Source organism: Ochotona curzoniae, unplaced genomic scaffold, assembly GCF_017591425.1.
Source record: "Ochotona curzoniae isolate NIBS_2020 unplaced genomic scaffold, NIBS_Ocur_1.0 scaffold_4683, whole genome shotgun sequence".
Classification (NCBI taxonomy): Eukaryota; Metazoa; Chordata; class Mammalia; order Lagomorpha; family Ochotonidae; genus Ochotona; species Ochotona curzoniae.
Genome location: NW_024467121.1, coordinates 28,627,910 through 28,642,790, shown reverse-complemented (window position 1 = coordinate 28,642,790; position 14,881 = coordinate 28,627,910). Strand labels below are relative to the sequence as shown.

Genomic DNA, 14,881 nt, shown 5'->3' with positions numbered 1-14,881 from the left:
AAGGAATGCTACTAGTCAATCCACTAATCTTTGCTATATACAGACACTGTAATTAATATTAGTTCATTTCTTGTAACAAGGGCAATAGGAGGTTCTCTTTCCAAAGAAAGAACGAAAACAGAAAAGGTCACTGGTCTACTTATACCTACTGTGTGGTAGGCACTGATTTCAGTATTTTAAAATATATATTGTTTTCCTTAGCTGTAGGCAACTGCCTTGTACCTAGGCAAGTATTACTCTGCTGGGAGAAAAACAGCCAATAGCTGGTAGGTATTCTGGACCTGGTTAGTACCAACTTTGTGGCTATCTCTACCAGTGTGACAGCATAATTGCCTATTCTATTTCTTTTCTTTTCTTTTCTTTTCTTTTTTTTTTTTAAGATATGTGGAAAACACCTCATGCTGCTGCATGGAGTCACACTGCAGGGAGTGGGACACACTGTCCCAGCCTCCAGGCATGTCAAACTCCATTGTGTGGATGGGGACTGCAGATTGCCCAGGGAAGGTGTCTGGGGACATAGTGGAATAGGGGCCACCAAGGGTATGTTTGACAGGAGATGACATCCATGGACGAGACCATTACATTCACAGCTAAGAGAGGCACCTGAAGCAGGGTGGTTTTGAAAGGGGAAACTGGAGGACATGTCTGGGTAAAGCCAAAGCCTCTACCCATCAGAGTGATGGGCTGGGCTAAGTAGCATCACCCACCACCCACAGGCACACATGGAAGCTGGGGATTGGGGACATGCCTGGCAGGGCTAGGCCACAGTACATATTGGCCTTGGGGCAGAATGACCAGGTAGCTGTATCCACAAGTACAGGCATTAGCTTGTGCAGGTGACAGAGCCTGACCCTGCACTAGCTGGCACACGTAAGAGTCAAGTCTGAAGTCACCCCAGAAGAGGTATGTTGAGGGACTCCTCAAATAGACTGCTGGACTCAAACCCAGGCCACAGGGATATGTGGTCCAACCTTAGACTGCACATATTGGACTGGGCCTCCTCAAATTGTTGATGTTTGTACAATGAATAATATACACTGATGCACACAGGGAACTTGACAACCAGCTCATTTAGGCCAAGTGCTCCCTCCTACGTTGACCCTCCCCACCCTGATCAGAGTGTCACATGGGTATGCATCCCTTTCAAATATGTAAACAATATTAGAGATAAAATAAAAATAAAAATATGTATATATTGCTCCAGTGATTTTCACAATTCTGTAAAATCTTACAGACTCAGAACTTTTTTTTTTTTTTTTTGTTTAAGGTAGCATAACTTGGTGGTGACAAGCCCATGAGTCAAATCCAGCAAGGTTGACTCTATGATTACTCATCAAATATCTATTGGTCAGAAAAGGAAAATTGAAGATCATTCAGAGAATCATGGAAGTGTGGTGAGTATTGTGATGTAGTTGGTTAAATTGTTGTTTGGGACTCTCACCTCCCATAACAAAGTGCTTGATTGAGTTCCTGCTACTCTATAACTTCTGATCTAGCTGCCCATTCATGTGCTTGGGAGGCAGCTCCTATCACCCATGTGGCCTCTGTCTGGCCTAATCCCAGATGTTGTGGGCATTTGGGGATTAAACCAGCTGATGGAAAGAGTTCTCTCTCTCCCTCTGTTGCTTTCTCTTTCAAATAAATTAAAACCCTTAAAAAAAAAGCACAGGAAGCAAGAGAAATACAAAATGTAACACATCACTCCAAGATTCATGAGTGTTTGGGTGTTGTTAGGAAATGTTGAAAATGTCCATTTTTAGAATATTTTAAAACATTTTTTTGGGCAACAATAGAAGAGAGTACTGAAGGATATAATGTGATAGCAAATTGTGTGAGAACTCTTTGTAAATTTAGTGGGTGAAAATTATTTTTAAATTTCTTTTCTTCTATGTGAATTGCAAAGGCTGTACATTGCAAATGTAAAATGCTGCTATTTGCATTACATTTTAAAGATCCCAAAGCACACAGGAAAAACAAAGTTAATGATGAGATTCTGGTTCGAGGGAAGGAGGCACAGAAAAAATGGAATGAAAGGAAAAAATAACCTCATCAGTCTTCCTTTTTTTAAAAAAAAAAAATGATCATTAAAGCACACTTCCACCACACAGCTTCTATTTAATACAGTGAAGGATAAGCATAATCAGGGGATGAATTATGGGTTGCCGTTTTGAAAAGCAACCCCTCATCAGAGCCATGCCTGAAGTTGCACCGCAGACAGAGGGAACCCACCTTAAACATGTGGTTCCCGGCAGCCAACCTCACAAATTATTCCATCTTCATGTGAAGTACAGAGGGACCACAAACCAAACCTCAGAATGGATTCTCTGAGAAAATACCCTTAACAAAATTTCCCTTCCTATCAGATGGCGAATCAAGAGGAAGTTTATCCTCCCACCCACAAATTCAGCAGACCTTTCAACTAGGTTTGGCTCTTGTTGGGCACTCAGTGAGCACCCTCCTCTCTTGAATCTGTTTCTTCCCTGGGACACTCGGAGAGTTAAGACACTAATTTTAAATGTGCCATGGGCCTCCGGACGACTAAACAGATGGGAAGAAGTGCAAAGCCACCTCCTGGTCACCACAAGGGTAAGTAGACACCTGCCACTCTCCTGCCACCTTTCAGAGTGTTTAGCTAGAGGTTATTGATGGTAACTGGTTGATGATATTTGACTCTAACTACTATTCTTACCTCTTCCAAACCAATTTTTATGGTTGGATTTTTAAGTGCAAAGACAGGTATCAATTATTAAAATTCTTGAGAGATTCCTATTAAATTTGAATCGCCTCTAACATTAGGACTGATGATGGGTTTGATTAAAATGTAGCCATTTAAAATATATCCTTAATAAATGATTGCAATCTGCATATTTAAGGAAATAGTATAAATTCGCATTTACATTAAATAATTTGATTTTTTAGAGGACCAGGCAACCATTTCCTAGACAGTCTGTGTTTTTCTACAGAGGCTGTGAGGGTGCATCTCAAATCTTCTTTTTAAGGCCCTTTGTGTAGCGTTCACCCTGGAGGTCATGTAATAACTAATACCAAAGAACAATCTAAATAGAATTAGCGTGTGCCATCATGCAGAGGCAGTCTGTCTAAAGATGAGGAAATTGTTTAAATATCTGATCTCGGCCCAGGCCTGTGCAAGGTGAGTCCCAGCTGGGGAGTAATTAGAGCCAGGAAGGCAGGCGACCGCGAAGGAGGGGTGATTCTTCTGTCCGGGACTGCAGTTAGTGAGCCCCACAGTGGGATCCCGCGCAGGGAGACGTGGGCACTGGACAGAACGTGCACTCTGGACACAGGGGATGCCCTGTACCCTGGAGGGGGCTTTCTCTGTGCCCCAGCCAGCTGTCGCGGAACCCCGGCCCCCGCCCCGCGCCTCAGGAGGGAGGGCCGCGCGGAGAAGGGGCTTTGCCAATTGCAAGAGCAGGAAGTGAGCACGAGGAAGAAGCTGCGGAGCCCCGGGAAGAGGAGGTGGAGGTGCTGGTGGAGGAGGAGGTGGTGAAGGTGGAGGTGGCGCAGGGACGCGCAGAGCCGCCTAGGTTTGCTCGGAGCTCATCTTGGAAGAGCAGGACTTTCTATTCTGTGGTCCGGCTCTCCGGCCCAGACCCGGAGGTCGTCCAGCCCACTCCAACCACTCTCATCTGTCCCCATCCCGCCCCCATGGCTTCTCCGGAGGACCCTCTGCGCCCAGGTAAAGTGACTTGCGCTGCGTCCCCCACCTAGAGCGGGACCACAGATCTGGCAAGGCACCGGTGGCGGTGGCGGGGTGGGGCTGTCGGGGCAGAGCCTCAGCAACCCGAAGGGGTGCCCTGGGGCCAGCTGGGCTGCGAGTGGCCAGGACCAGCCAAGCTACAGCAGCCCCTACTCAGTGTGTGAGCAGCTGCTGGTCGGCTAGCCCCCTCCCCACGCTGCCTCTGGTTCCCCTGAGACGCACTGCCCGGTGGTCTGGCGGCGTCCCCGGCCTGCAGTGCCAGGTTGAAGCCAGACCTCAGAAACCAGTGGCAGAAAGGAGTGTAACAGGCTGTTGTCCTTGATTCTCCAGGCACGAGCGTGCTCTTTTCTCCTCTTCCGGTCTCCTTCGTTCTCTTTACCTGCTTTTGTCTTCTAGATAGTGAGCTGCCCTTGTAGCTGTTTTATAAGCTAGCATTCACAAAACCAAGAGGCTCATCCCACAACAGGCTCCCCTGGAGGCGCTGGATTTAAAAAAAAAAAAGCCTCTAGTTTTATCCTTATTTTAAAATACTGGATGTTTTGTACCTGAGGCCAGATCCAGATTTTCCTTTACTCTCACAACTTGAATTGAAATCTTCACACTTTGCAAGAAATTTCTTGTCTCTGGGTCATGAATGCCCGTGATTTTATTGAACATAAGAATGAATGAATTATGTATCCCCCAGGTTACGCTGGGGCTCATGCTGAGGTTGACAATGCTAGAGAGAGACACACAGAACCAGATAGAACTGCCTAGGTAAACGTGTTCCCTGTTGATTGCATTTCTTGAGCTTAGGCAGAGCACAGAGCTTGACTTTGGTGATTTGTGGCCTGACTGATTAGAAGGTAGACAATGTCTGAGGTGATCAGCAGAGGTTAAACCCAACAGTGAAACTGGCACCTGGAAGGGTCAGGGGAGTTTTCCAGAGCCATTAAGGAACTCTCGGAATTCTTCAAGTGACAGTTGCAGATGGAGCGCAAGTAGTCTGATGCCTAAGTAGTCCTCCCTGCATCCACCCACCCATTGTTTGGAAAAACACAAGGGCGCATAAAGAGGGAAAATCCTCTCCCACCCTCTCATCCCTGCTCCTACGGAAGCTGCCTCCTCTTCTGAGAAAGGAATTGACAGGGAGCCAAGAGAAGTTTTAGGCTAGATTTCATTAAGCAATGATGAGGTGGCTGAGGGAGTTAGAAGGGGCGGAGGATTCAAAAAGATCTTGAGAGAGACAGACATTGAATGGAATACAAGTAAAATAGGTACTGGGCCCTGAAAAATGGACTGCAGTAAGTGGGATGGCAGTTGAAAGGGATGTTGGGAAGCACAGCCAGGTGGTAGCATCAGTGTAGAAAAGCTCCAGTGAGTTGATAGTTTAAGGGAGGGCATCATGTGGGCAGGTGTGATCTTAGATGTCAGCAACTCAGGGTCTGTGATTCTGGGGATGCTTGTAGTTGGCTTGGATCAGTTTGATCAGTTCAGAACCAGCACATAGCCTACAATAAAAGGGATTTCAAAATCCCAGCAGCATATATGACTGTTGAATGAAGAGATGGTGCGATGGTAGGAGGGTATCCTATGAAAAGAATCTGTCTCTTTAAGAGGTAGGATGCAAACCTGTGGGTGACCTCTTAGGACAGAGGTGGGTTTGAGCATCCCACCAAGAGGAGGGAGACCTTTTGAGCTTGAAATCTTCCTAGCACTTAGCTGTTGAAGAGCGTATTTAGGCATCTGAAAGATGCTCCTAATGCCAGTTCCCTCCCTGGGATTCTACCAATAAAGGCAACATCCTTTTAAATACACACAAACACATGCTCAAAACACCTCTGTTTTTCCCAGCATTTCACACAGTATTTGCAGCCCACTGACATACCTACCCTTCTTCCATTTCTGTAATGAACCCACAGATGGTGCCAGTGTATGTGAACTTTTAGAGAAGAATATCTGTGTCTCCTCCCAAGACCAAGGTACCAGTAATCTCTGGTAATTGCACACTCACTCTTGCCTTCTGCCAACCTATTATCCAGGAAGTGGCCTGAATGATCTTTCAGGCACAACCTGATGTTGTTATTTCTCAGCTTAGAACCCCTCTCTGGCTTCCCAACCCTTTCTGTCAAACTCTTAGTCCTTAAATGATTTCCTACTTCGTTATTTTACCTGCCTGCCTCCTGCCCTGTTCAGCCTCCCAACTCTCCACGTAGCAGTCACATGGTTTCCTTTTATTTCCTTGAAAACCTTTGCAGCCACCTGCCTCCTGGCCTTTGCATAGCTTGCTGTGATATCTGGAATGCCCTCCTCCTCCCCCATTACTCTCTACCTGCCTACCAAATTTCAGATCCAGTCCCATACTAAACGCTCTCAGCACACTGTGTACCGTTCCTTTGTGACACTCGGCACAGTTTCTAGCTACCATTATTTTGGCCAATGTCACTCTCCCCCACTGAACTATATACTCCTTGACAGAGTCTAGGTCTGTTTTGCTTGGCAACTTCTCTCCATAAGGCCTGGCACAGTACCCAGCACATAGTAAGCCCTGGACAAAAGACAAAGCTTCAGTAAGTGGATGAGAGATACAAAATTTAACAGCATGTGCTCCAAGTGATGAAGGGAAAAAAAACTGTTCCTTTCCACAATGGTGCCTTAGAAACTTAATTCATCCAGTTAGATGTTTATACTAGTTATTAACTACTGAGTTTATAGTAGTATTGCCTTTTCATGGGAAGTTTGTTCTGAGATTTCAGTGGATATCTGAAACCTCATATATTCCTAGGCCATACGTACAGGTGTGTGTGTGTATGTGTGTGTGTGTGTGTATGTAAGTAAATCCCATATGCTTTCTATATGTACAACCTATGGCAAAGTTTCATTTATAGGGGCTGGTATTGTGGCATAGCAAGTTAAGATACTACTTGTGGGGCTGGTATCTGATATCAGAATTCCAGGTTCGAGTCCTGTCTGCTTTACTTACTATTCAGCTTCCTATTAATGCACTGCAGAGGCAGCAGAAGATGATGCAAGTGCTTGAGCCCTGGCCAGCCATGTAGGAGAAATCCCGGTGGAGCTCTAGGCTCCTGCCTTCAGCCTGGTCCAACCCTGGCTATTGCAGCCATTTGGGAGTAAGCCAGCAGGTGGAAGAACTCTCTTTGTGTCTTTTCCTTTCTCTGTAATTCTGTATTTCAAGTAAATAAATCCATTTTAAGACAATGCTGTAAACTAGGCATGTGAGTAACAACAATAACTAATAACAAAGCAGAACTATGACAATATACTGTAGTGAAAGTTATTTGAAATGTATGAATTGCTTATTTCTGGAATTTTCCATTTAATATTTTTAGAGTGCTATTGACTATGAGTAATTGAAACCACATTCAAAAAAAAAAAAAAAAAGAAAACCATGGATAACGTGGGGACTTGAAAAGTCTTATAAAAAGATGTATGTATACCCACACACATATAGTAAAAGTATTTCATCATTCCACATATGCTGATTCATTTTAAAAAGCAAATTTTTACACTGAGAAAATCCATAAGACTATTGTGGTCAAATGGAATGAAAACAGTCATACTGGCTGCAGTGGAGCTAACAATTCTCTATCTCTCCCACAGAATGAAAAAACAATCTGGCACTGAATGAGCCAGAATGGTTCATTTGTGTTCATGTGGATAGTACAAACAGATGCAAGTAACGAGGGTTTTGAAGGTCTGGCTTGACGAGGTGATACAATAATTGTTTTGCTGCCATGAGCTAAGGGCCCGTGGCCACAGAGTACAGAACATGCTTGTGCTTTGTTCTAGGATCTCGTTTGTCCTGCACACTATGCCCTGAGAGCCCTGGTCTTAGCCACCAGTTGCGAGGGCCTCTGTAGCAGGTCAGGTGGTAGGTAGTCTGCTCTCCCATGGAAGAGATGGGGTTACGGTGAGGGTTCTAAGAATGAAAGGGTGAGCTGCTCCCAAGGGCACCCATGTTTGAAAAGCTGGGTGAGCCAGTTCTTTTTTTTGGAAACCATCTCCCTTGTTTCCTCTCTGCTCCCCCTCCCTGTGGATTTGTCTTTAACTTTCTTACGATGCTTCTGTCTTCTCCATTTTGTGTTCCTTGGTTTCATTTCTTCCGCCCATCCTCCTTTGCCTCTCTTCAGTTTGATCCTGGCCAGTAGACTAAGACTGTCCTCCAGAGAAGTCTCTGCAGAAGTGGACTTTCTTGATCTCTGTACCTGTTCGGCCCATGACAAGGTGGGGTGCTGCCCAAACTAGAGAGAAATGCCAGTAAAACTGTGGGTCATTCCCACCACACTACAACACCGCCACTCGAATGCATTCATCAGCCTGAATACGGCTCAGGACCCCAGTAGTGGGAGTAGCTGTGGGGCCACAAAAGAGCTATGGTAGCAAAATAAATAAATAAGATAAATTAACTCTGAAATCACAGGTTCACAGAATGACCTTTAATTCTTCGCTTGAAAACACAAAGAACCCCAGTCTTCAGCTCTGAAAGCTGGAAGCTCTGACATGGTCCCTTTGTTTTCTCTGAAAGGACATTTTTAAAGGTGTCTGAATTTCTTTTGAGAAACTGTCGCTGGAAACTGTGGGCCCCTATGTAATGTGACTAATACAAGGAGCTGTGGGAATGTGACAGCACAGGCCTTCCTCAGGCATCCTGCCAGTGTTTCTGTTGCAGGCAGGATGCTGGTGATGCCTGGTTGGTTGCACAGCTCTCTGCTGTGCCTGATGAGATTTTGATTCGGTAGATGACATGATCTGAGTTGAGGAGTAGATGAGATTTTTGTATCTAGAGTTGACACTGGAATGACTAAGGTTTTGATGGAGATTGTCATGGGGTGAATATATTCTTCATGTAGGAAAGTTGTGAATTTAGAGAGGAAAAAGTGCACAATTATGCGTTGACTTGTCTCTCAAAATAATATGTTTAAGTTGTAACTGAACACTGACAGACTCGGAAATAGTCTTTGCAAACCTAATCAAATTAAAATGAGGTTATTTAGAGTAGGTTTGTATGTCAGAGGTTTAGCGTCCTAGGGGCAAGCAGACTCAGAATCTGACAGGCTAAAGATAACAAGTCACTGCCATTTGTGGGCTTACCTCTTCTTTACTCATCATGGCAGGGAGAAATGCACAAGGAGTAACCACTTGGCCTGACATCAGTGGGGCCTTTGGAGATACCCACCTTTGTGTCCATGGAAGCAGTCCGACACACACACCCACACATAACCACACATCCATATGTCCACAACCAGCTGCATATATGTCCACATCCATCTGCAGGCAGCTGTGCATAGCCCTGCCCCACAATTGCTTGTATGAGTTTACAGACAAAAGCGGCCCAGAGCCAAACCGTTACATAACAGATTTGTGAACAGTTAGCCAAGCAGGTGACTTGACATGATTTCATCCTCCTGCTAATATGTACCCTGGAGGGACATAGCCCAAGTACTTGGGTCCTTGACACCTGCTGGGTTGAATTCCTCTGTTGCAGGCATTTGGGAATTGAGTCCACTGATAATAGCTCTCTGTTTATCTGTTTCTCTCTGTCTTGCTGAAAATATAAATTAAAAAAGAAAAATCTGGGCCCAGCATAGTAGAATAGTGGCTAAAGTCCTTGCCTTGCATGCACTGGCATCCCATATGAGCTCTGGTTTGTAACCCAGCTGCTCCACTTCCCTTCCAGCTGCTCCACTTCCCTTCCAGCTGCTCCACTTCCCTTCTGGCTCCCTGCTTGTGGCCTGGGGAAACAGTAGAGAACAGCCCAATACCTTGGGACCCTGCACCCATGTGAGAGACCCAGAGGAAGCTCCTGGCATCAGATCAGCTCAGTTCTTTTGTGGCCATTTGGGGAGTGAACCAGCGAATGAAAGATTTTTCTGTCTTTCCTTCTCTCTGTAAATCTGACTTTCCAATAAAAATAAATAAATCTTTTCTCAAAAATACTTAAAAAAAAATCTCTTTCATTATCCTGTAAGCCTAGACACTCAATATGTTAGAAAAGAAAAGACAGTACTTTGTACTGTTGTCAAAGTTGTTTGTAAGGCTTAACAGGACTGTGTGCATGAACCAGTACAGAACAGACAGTAGGAGAAGTTAGAGTTCTCATTTTATTAAAGGCCAAGTGCTAAAAAAAAAACAAAAAACAAAAAACCAGCAATCAGCCTGAAGATGCTCTACCTGCATGGCTTCTGCTGCCACTGCTTAGGGACCTTTAACACTGGGTGAGGACAGAGAGGCTCTCCTGTACCCTTTAATGTTATTCAGGGACTTGAGGCCCACAGAAAGTAAATATGCAGTCCATCCGGTTGTCTCTTGCCTGGGACGCTTAGAGCCAGCCAGCTGCCCTGCCCAGGGTTCCTACTGCTTTAGCTCACTGGGTTTTTCCCATGCTTGTTTGAGTAACTCTCCAGAAGATGTTTCTGGCAATAAAACACCATTCTTGGGCCATCAGAAAGCTCTCCATCTGTCATTTGCCAGCCAATTTGAGGGTGATTTGAGCCTTGTTCAGAGTCAGTGGTCCACGGAAATCAGTAGAGATTAATCAGAGAGATTAATAATCAGGGAGATTAGCTGAGCCTGAGACAGGGGAATAACAGCCAGGAGTAGAGCAGAGAGGAGCATTGTCCCCCACTGGGCCCTGGTAGAGCTGCTGGCTGTGCTTTTCTGGGATTCCTAAGGCCCCACTTTCTGTTTCAGGCCCCTCTGTGAACCACATCTTTTTGTTATTAGAGCTTTACCTAACTACCTTGGACTTATGAAAACAAACCTTTAAACCTTCTAAATAAACTATTTGGATCTGTGTTTAACAGCATCGTAAACATGAAGCCCAGGGGCACTAAGACAGACAAACTGTGCTTCCAGTCAGTCACAAGTAAGCAGGAGCAGCCTTCCTCCGCATAATTTCCTTAGCACACAAAAATCTGGGCATGTGAGAATAAAAGTCCTTTGGTTTCGACCTTAAAGAGCTGCCCAGGGGCCCGGCGCGGTGGCGCAGCGGTTACAGTCTTCGCCTTGCATGCCCAGGATCCCATATGGGCGCCGGTTCTATCCCGGCAGCCCCGCTTCCCTTCCAGCTCCCTGCCTATGGCCTGGGAAAGCAGTCAAGGATGGCCCAAAGCTTTGGGACCCTGCACCCATGTGGGAGACCCGGAAGAGGCTCCTGGCTTCGGATTGGCATAGTATCAGCTGTTGCGGTCACTTGGGGAGTGAATCATCGGATGGAAGATCTTCCTCTCTGTCTCTCCTCTCTGTATATCCGCCTTTCCGATAAAAAATAATAAAAAAATAAATCTTAAAAAAAAAAAAAAAAAAACAGCTGCCCAGGAGAGGACATAGACACAGAACACAAGGCACCCCCTGGGGCTGACACTGTCAACACATTTGGTGATAATACATTCATAGACCCAGAAGCATTGGAATAAAATAATGAAAGACCTGAAAATGCCTCAAATACTAGTGCTAAACACAGTGCCTTTCCCAGGCTCTCTCATCTCATTGTCACAATTCAGAAAGATTTATTAAAATTTATTTATTTGAGAGGCAGCGTTAGAAAGAGACAGAAATCTTCCATCTTTGGGTCACTTCCCAAACAGCTGAGAGTGTACCAGGCCAAAATCAAGACCTTGGAACTTCACGCACAGCCAGGGCTTCCATGTGAGTTGCTAGAGGCCACTCTGCCACCCTTTGCTACTTTTCCAGGTGCATTAGCAGGAAGCTGGAATGAAAGTGTGGCAGCTGGTATTCAAGCTGGTGTCCTCATGAAATGCTATTGTCACAGACTGCAGCTTACAGTACTGTACCACAACACCGACCCTCTTCCCTTCTTAAATTCTATTTATTCCCAAGGAAGTTGGACCAAAGCAAAAGACTGTGCTTCAAAATCCTTGCTGTCTTCTGCCTCTGCCTTCCTGTTTGCCTCGTAACCTTCTGAGACGTGGTCAGTTTTATCCCAGGGCCCGGTCAGAATCCCAAGGGAGTAGAAGTTCAGCCACTCTTGTGGTTCTGAAACCTGGCCCCACCAGAATAATGATCATCTAAGTGTGGGAATGAGATACCACGCTCCTTCGTAATTCAGAGGAAAATCCTGAAGCTTAGAAATCTAAGACTGATACAAGATTATGCTGCTGGACCCAGGTATGGTCATGTTGTTGGACCCTTCCAGGAACATACAGGACTGGTTCAGGGTAACAGCATGTGTTTGTTCGAGATCAGTTTTCTAGCTTTCAGTCACATGCAGGTGAGGCCCCCAGGCCTCCCCAGCCTGTGCCCATCCCTTTTTCCTTTTACTTGTCTGTTTGCCTCATCATGCTGCTTTTCTTGTGACTCCCAGCTCTCTCCTCAGGTTTCTTCAACCTTTTTGTCCTTCTCACTGTTGATTCCATCCCAAATCTGCACACCAGCTCAGCCTGGACAAGGAGGAAGTCAGGAGCCCGGAACTCAGTCTGGGTCTCCCACTTGGGTAGCAGGGATCCAACTACTTGGGCCATCGCTTACTGTCTCCCAAGGTACTTGTTAGCAGGAAGCTGGAACTGGAAGTAGAGTCAAGACTTGAAACCAGACATTTTTATGCTGGTTGTGGGTCCCAATCACTTTGTAAAAGGAGAAGAACAAAGGGACTTGAGGCAAGCTACTTATGTGAGAAGGATAGAAAAGAAAGAGAGAATAGAAAGCAGCCTGTCTGATTATTCAGCTGTGATGCATCAATTGATGTTCCTTGTCTAGAATGCTTTTCCCTTGCTGAGTCCTTCTGGCTCTGATATCAGTTGCTCTGAAGGCTGAATGCATGTGCTTCCTGCATGTGTCTCGTTCTGTGCTTCTACTCTCCTATCGCTATGTGCTCTGTATCATAATTACCCGCTGGGCCCTGTACGGAATTACCTGCTACTTGGGCAGCAGGAGTTGTGCAAACTGTTGTGCAAACTCAGGGTGGAGTTAGCTTTTCTTTCTTTCTTCCTTTTTTTTTTTTTTGTTGTTGTTTATTTTGATATCACCTTAAATTCTGATCTGACTCTGTATCCAACTGGCCTGATTCCATTTCATCAGATTTGGAGCCCTGCCCTGCCACCAGAGTCACAGAGCTACCTGAGGGAGGGTGGCTGGGGCAGCGGAGGGGGGGATGGGTTGGAGGGTAGGCTGGTTCTTGGGAAAAGAAAGAACATTGAAATTTTAGTGCCTTAGGGAGGCATTGTTGTCTGCAACATAGAAGCCTGAGAAGTCCCTTGAGACCCATTGACACTTAGCTGGGTGTGTATCTACAGGTTAAAAGAGCTCCACGTGTACTCTGAGATTATCTAGGTTCCCAGGGCACAGTCTGCTCATTGGAGCTGTAGAGGTCGCTCCCCTGCTCCACGTAAAGGGATGCAGCTTGTCCTTTGGGCAGTGTTAACACATGTCAGGCAAAGAAATATGGAATGCCCAGACATCTTCTCAGTCAGCAAAATTCTAGAATAGACAAATAAATCATTGCCTCTGTGAAATTTGGATTCCTCAACGGCATATGTAGGACCTCTTGGTTAGCCCATAGTAGGTGCATGCTAAATCTTGGCTGGGCCCATGGCTACCACCTGGAGTTTTACTCTGCTTGCATCTATAAAATGCCACTCAGGCTGATTTGATTATTATTTAGTCAGCTTTCTGACTGATACCTTATTAAGTGTCTGTTTTCTAATTTATATACATTTATGTGATTCTAGTGGTGACTCTGACTGAAATCTGTATGTTTTTCTGTATTTCCTTATTCTGCTCTTTACTTGCAATAAGTGAGAATGTGTCAGAAGCAAAATATTAAAAAGGAGATATCACTTTTTATTTGATAAAAATACTGTGAGGCATTTTTGACTTGGTTAATGAGCAAGAACTATACTGAGAAACATAATACTCTAAAGTGGTAAGAACGGAAAAGTGGGAAAGAAGAACCCAAAATCAGAATGCAGTTTTTCCTGCCCTAAATTATGCCAAGTCCAATATGTAACAAGCCATTAATAATTTACAAATGATTGTAATTCTAAATATTTGTGGCTATTTATAAGTTACCTGGTCCAAAATGTTATGGCTTTTATTATTATTATTTTTTAAATATTTGTTCATTTACTCTAAAAGCAGAGGTAGAGAGAGAGAGAAAGAGACCTTCCGTCCTCTGGTTCACTCCTTAGATGGTCATAAAACCAGGATGGTGGGCCAGGCTGAAGCAAGGATCCTAGAATTACATCTGGATTTCCCACATGGTGAAAGGTCCCAATCACTCGGGCCGTCTTCTGCTTTCCCACATGCATCGGCAGGGAGCTGGGTCAGAAGTGGAACAGTTGGGGTTTGAAGCAATGTTCTTATGGAATGTCAGCACGGCAGGCAGTGGCTTAACCTGATATACCGCAGTAGCAGTCTCCATTGTTTTTGTTTTGGGTTTATGTTGTGTTGATGTTCAAAAAATTTTTTTCATTAGTGTAAATAGAAGAGGCTTCATGTATTTCATAGATGCAATTCTAAGATAACCATACATCTTTCCCTGGTGGTGTTTTGGTTTTTTTTTTTTTTTTTTTAAGATGTTGGAGTTACAGAGTGAGAGAGAGAGAGAGATCGAGATCTTCCATCCTGTGGTTCAATCCTCAAATTCCTGCATCGGCTAGACCTGGGCTGGTCTGAAGCCAGGAGCCAGAAAATTGTTCTGGGTCTCCCACATGGGTGCAGGGGCCCCAATAGTTGGCCTTGACGTTCTTTGGCTGCTTTCCTATGTACATCAACGGGAAGCTGTATTAGAAGTATCATAGCTGGCACTTCACCTAGCACTCATCTGGGATGCTGTCACCACAGATAGCGGCTGTACCTGCTGTATCACAGTACCATTCCTACCTGATGGTTTTAAAAGTTTAGTTTTCTCCATGGGATCTGAACCCATGCCTTCCTCTTTTTCTCTACTATTCATTGAATATAAGCTTTTCTCTGATCCAATGATGCTTGTATCCTTGTGAAGACAGTTAACAGAGGCCTTATTTATGCTAATTGAAGAAAATACTGTTTTTTTTCTTTTAAAAAACAGATCACATGACAAAGGAGCCAGTGGAGGACACAGACCCTAGCACTTTATCCTTTAACACGGTAGGTGACATTCTGTGCCAATGGCTCTTGCTTTCCTTTTCCCATCTTTGTTATTTCTTTATGATTGTTTTATTCCTG

The 14,881-nt window shown here is 44.8% G+C and overlaps 1 protein-coding gene across 1 annotated transcript in view; it reads left to right on the top strand.

The window, feature by feature from the left end:
• Positions 1 to 3,522: 3,522 nt before the first annotated feature.
• The window catches only part of EDARADD (EDAR associated death domain), a 66,241-nt gene continuing 54,882 nt past the window's right edge, over positions 3,523 to 14,881 (top strand). Inside the window, exons 1-2 of the mRNA XM_040968106.1 lie at positions 3,523 to 3,697; positions 14,745 to 14,803. Coding sequence (XP_040824040.1) covers positions 3,667 to 3,697; positions 14,745 to 14,803 — 90 coding nt within the window. The 5' untranslated portion in view covers positions 3,523 to 3,666. The remainder of the gene's footprint in view (positions 3,698 to 14,744; positions 14,804 to 14,881) is intronic.